Source organism: Emys orbicularis, chromosome 12 (assembly GCF_028017835.1).
Source record: "Emys orbicularis isolate rEmyOrb1 chromosome 12, rEmyOrb1.hap1, whole genome shotgun sequence".
Taxonomy (NCBI): domain Eukaryota; kingdom Metazoa; phylum Chordata; order Testudines; family Emydidae; genus Emys; species Emys orbicularis.
This window is the reverse complement of record NC_088694.1, coordinates 44,212,256-44,216,922: the sequence shown is the minus strand read 5'-3', so window position 1 is coordinate 44,216,922 and position 4,667 is coordinate 44,212,256. Positions and strand designations below refer to the sequence as shown.

General features: G+C 43.7%; 1 protein-coding gene across 1 annotated transcript; it reads left to right on the top strand.

Annotated features, from left to right (window-relative positions):
* Nucleotides 1-2,647: 2,647 nt before the first annotated feature.
* LOC135887260 (olfactory receptor 14A16-like) lies at nucleotides 2,648-3,583 on the top strand. Its single transcript, XM_065415029.1, has one exon. It carries the CDS (start codon nucleotides 2,648-2,650, stop codon nucleotides 3,581-3,583), a length of 936 nt encoding a protein of 311 aa, XP_065271101.1.
* Nucleotides 3,584-4,667: the final 1,084 nt, after the last annotated feature.

Genomic DNA, 4,667 nt, shown 5'->3' with positions numbered 1-4,667 from the left:
ATGCAATGCAGGGGGAAAAAAACTCTGTTTCCCCCGAAGAAATTATGCGGCAGGAATGAAAGAACAGGCTATTCCAGGCCAGCGGAGCTTCTGGTGCCACTAGGCTCTTAGCTATTGTAGGTCACATGTCTGTGCTATAAATAAATATTTGATTTGGCAAATATCTTGGGACATTCTTTGGGCCTCAGCCCTGCCTTGTTTTTAGCCAAGGGTCCTTCCAGAGATGTTGCCATTGAGTAAGATCCAGGCTGGGTTGCGTTCTCCCTCTGTCGGGTCAGTTAGAGTATATTGTCAGGGTGGTTTGTTCAGAGGTGAGATCATTGCTGGGCTCACAACCCTGGAGACATCATTCAACTATTTAGCCCCAGGGCAGGGACTTCCTGGCCTGTAGCCATGTCAAGATGTACAGCTGGGAGGGACTTTCAGTCCCTGATCCCATTTAATCCTTCACCTCTCAGTCAAGCCTGCCCCAGGAGTGGAGCAGGAAGGGCCCATCTGTGGAGTGTATCCCTGTCTGCTTGGAACTGCAGAGAAACCCAGCAACTCAGAAATCCAGTGACGGAACATGAGGGTGACAGATAATGCTGTGATGGATTTATGGGAGAGATAAAGAGATTGTTGTGCATGGAGATATATAGATGGATAGTGGCCAATAATTTCTAGCACTGCAGGATCAAATGCTTTGCAAGTTGGGAAACGCTATCTAAAGACCAACACAGTAAGTTTGCTATTATCTTTTTTTCTTCATTAGAAAATGCTGCCTTTTTATAGAAGTCCCCCAAATTTCCAAACATTGGGATTTTTGCAACAGAGAACCAATCATTCTCTGCTGAAAACTGAAAAATTCCAACCAAAATCTCCCACTCCCCAAAGAAAAAAAATCAACTTTTAGATAGATAGATAGATAGATAGATAGATAGATAGATAGATAGATAGATAGATACTTTCCATGAAAATTTGTTTAACTGAAAACACAAATTTTCTTTTAAAATTTTAAGCAGAACTTTATTGACCAGGGTGGGAAGCACTAATATCGTCCAATGATACCATAATTTCAAACGCTGTCATTCTCTTACATCCATTTTTATTTCTGTTTCAAAGACATAGCTGAAGGATGGCAGAACTGAGTGAACAGCAGAGCTGACAGCCCAGGGAATATGGGTTGTACCTAATAGACATGCTAGAACCTTGAAATTCAGAGTCTGGATTGAATCAAGCAGTGGCAGCCTGTCTATCTGGACCTTTCCCAAGGACATTAAGGGCATATCTACACCACAGCTGGGGGCATGCTTCCAAACTCAGGTAGGCAGACTTCACTAGCTCATAGCAGAGTAGATGGGGCCAGCACAGGGAGTGGCTCAGTCTAGCCACCTCAATACAAACCTGCCTGAACAGCGTGGGTTCGTAGTCAGATGGAGCCTGAGCTGCTGCCCAGACTACCTCTGGCTACATGGGTCTGTTTTGTGTAGTAACTTGAGCAGAGCTAGCCCATGTCCATCTACTGGAGCTGGGAAGGTGTTCCCCTCTGCTATGTAGGTGAACCCCCAGGAGGTCAATGGGACAGGAACCCAGACCTCCTGGTCTATCACCATATCCCGTGTGCAACACTGCTGCCAGCTAAGCACAAAGTCTGTAAATGGGTTCACAGTGCAGATACATTATAAGACACAGCCCATCCCCCACAGAGCTCATAAAAGAAAAATCAGAGAAAAGGAGGGAGGGGAAACAGAGGCATGGGGAGAGGAAGTGACTGTCCCAACATCACACAGCAGGTCACTGGCAGAGACGAGAACAAAAGCCAAGTCTCCTGACTGCCTCTGACCCGCACAGACCAGATATAAAGTCACAGAGGGAAACGACACAACCTAGCAGTAACTGTGCAATGCTACTAGCCCATCTTTACTCAGAGATGGGAGTGCTGCTGGGATTGCTGACAACAATCAATTTGTAACCAAGTGGCAGGTCATCTATAAACAGAGTTTGGGGAGGAATTGTTACAGACAAGCTAGCACTTAGGACGCTCAGCGAGTCTGTCATATTTCCCTAGAAAGTGGGAATCAGGCTGTCTTGGAGTTCTAGTACTTTAGTTTCGTGCCCAAGTTTTTCCTGTTGTTTGACAGAGTTGAGGGGTCATCTTTGCTCAATCTGCGGGTTTTTTGCAATATGTTCCAGTCTTTAATGCATTTGTTCAAGTGACATCTTGGGCCAGATCCCCAGATGGTGCAAACTGATGTAGCCCCATGGATTTTATGGGAGTTGTGCTAATTGACACTAGCGATAACACACCTGTGTAGTGGTCTGATTGTATGCAGTAGTTGTAGCCATGTTGGTCCCAGAATATTAAATAGACAAGGTTGGTGAGGTAGTATGTGAGGCTCAAAAGCTTGTCCCTCTCACCCATGGGAACTGATCCAATAACAGCTATTACCTCACTCACCTTCTCTCTCTAGTGCTCTGATTGTCAGCAGTGAGGAGCACTCGCTGCTCCTAGTCAATGGAAGGATGGGAGGAGTGCTGTGCACATTTAACAGAGGATTATGGGACATTACTCAGAAGGGAATCAAGGCCATTCTCTCTGACACTCGAATCCTGACTATGGATCTTCTCCTTCCCTCCACAGCCATCACACAACGTGCTGAGGAAGAAAATGTCCAACCGAACCACCATGACCAAATTCCTTCTCCTGGGATTCTCTGGTGTTCGGGAGCTGCAGATTTTGCACTTTGTGATGTTTTTGGTGCTTTACCTGGCAGGCCTTATTGCGAACCTTCTCATAATCACAGCTATATCCCTCAACCACCATCTTCACACCCCCTTGTACTTCTTCCTGATGAATCTGTCCATTCTGGACCTTGGAGTCATCTCTGTCACCATCCCCAAATCCATGGCCAATTCCCTCATGAACACCAGGGTGATTTCTTATTCTGGGTGTGTCGCCCAAGTCTTTCTCCTCATGTTCCTTGGTTTGGCTGATCTCGGAATCCTGACTGTCATGGCATATGATCGATATGTTGCTATCTGCCAGCCACTGCATTACAAGAGAGTGATGAACAGGAGAGCTTGTATACAAATGGCAGCCAGTGCCTGGATCAGTGGTATTCTTTACTCTGCCCTGCACACTGGGAACACATTTGCAATATCCTTCTGTGGAGGAAATGTGGTGGATCAGTTCTTCTGTGACATCCCCCAGCTACTCAAGTTGGCCTGTTCAGAGTCAGACCTCAGTGAAAATGGGGTTATTGCCTTTAGTGCTTGCTTAGTCTTAAGCTGCTTTCTTTTAATAATTGTGTCATATGTTCAGATCTTCAAAACAGTGCTGAGAATCCCCTCTGAGCAGGGCCGGCATAAAGCCTTCTCCACCTGCCTGCCTCACCTCACTGTTGTCTCTTTGTTTGTTTTCACTGGCATCATTGCCTACCTGAAACCCAACTCCAGGTCCATATCACGTCTGGATCTCATGGTGGATGTTTTCTATTCCTTGGTACCTCCAATGCTGAATCCGATCATCTACAGCATGAGGAACAAGGATTTCAAAGCTGCCCTGAGGAAACTGATTGTACCGAGGTTATTTATGACCAAATAAAGATCCATCTTTCTCTTTTGATTTTAATTTCCTTCTATGTTTCCTTATAAATATAATCAAATGATGACATAATTGCCTCCACGAGAACATGGTTTGCCATCTCTTTATTAAAAAAGGGGAATTTTCACTGGCAAAAATTAAAACACCACTCAAGTCAATGGACCTAATGTAAATGCATACCAATGTACATAATATCATTCTCTATCTGTTTGCCTGTCTATCTATCTATCACAGGATTGTGTACTGCCACCCATCACCATGCTATGTTAGCACCTTCTACATAAAATCATTAGCCATATCAAAGTTCTTACTGATCCTCAGGGAGTGTCTGGTTCTTCTTTTTTGGGGTAAAAATTGGATTGCAGTATCAGTGCAGTAGCTGTTTGTTTTTTATCTCTGTCTCTGTTTTTTTAGTGTATTTTTGGTGGGTTGATTTCTTTCTTTCTTTGAAGTTTTTTTAAGGTGGGAATGACTGGGCAGATGGTAAGTATTCACTTAGACAACATTGTCGATGTTTTGGTACCTATCGGGGGTGCCCAAATATCATCTGTTTGATGGTGTTTTCTGAGCGAGCTGAAAGTTTTCTTTCCACAATGATAAAGGTGTGCATAAGAAGTGTCTGCATAGTTGAGTTTCTGTTGAAATAATTATATGAATAGGGCTGGGATATCATTGTGCTTTTAATGATGTGTTTGGGAACCAAGAGCCTTAGGTAGACATGTTTTCATTATTGTAACCCTAAATAAATAAATAAATGCTGTGTCATTCCTGCTATGGTCAGAAAGGGTTGTTTGTTTGTTTGTTTGTTTGTTTGTTTTGTTTAAGAGGAAGCTGTGGATTATTTCTTAAAGACAATCAGACAGTATAATGAGGCCAAATTTTCATCCCTTTTAAATAACTGGGATTTAGCCACTCAATTCAAATGGATCAGGATTTGGCCAATGGCCAATACACATAATGTTCCAAGAATGGGTAATGGTGGCCAGCAGAAAGTGAGTGCAACAGAGATGCATGGGTGAATTCCCCATCTCAGCTAATCCTGTTGTCGGAGAAAAACACAGTTCTCACTTTTTGTTTTGGTACA

What these genes read in the sequence shown, in the direction of transcription:
- LOC135887260 (XM_065415029.1), top strand. Translation starts at nt 2,648, where the DNA reads ATGTCCAACCGAACCACCATGACCAAATTCCTTCTCCTGGGATTCTCT.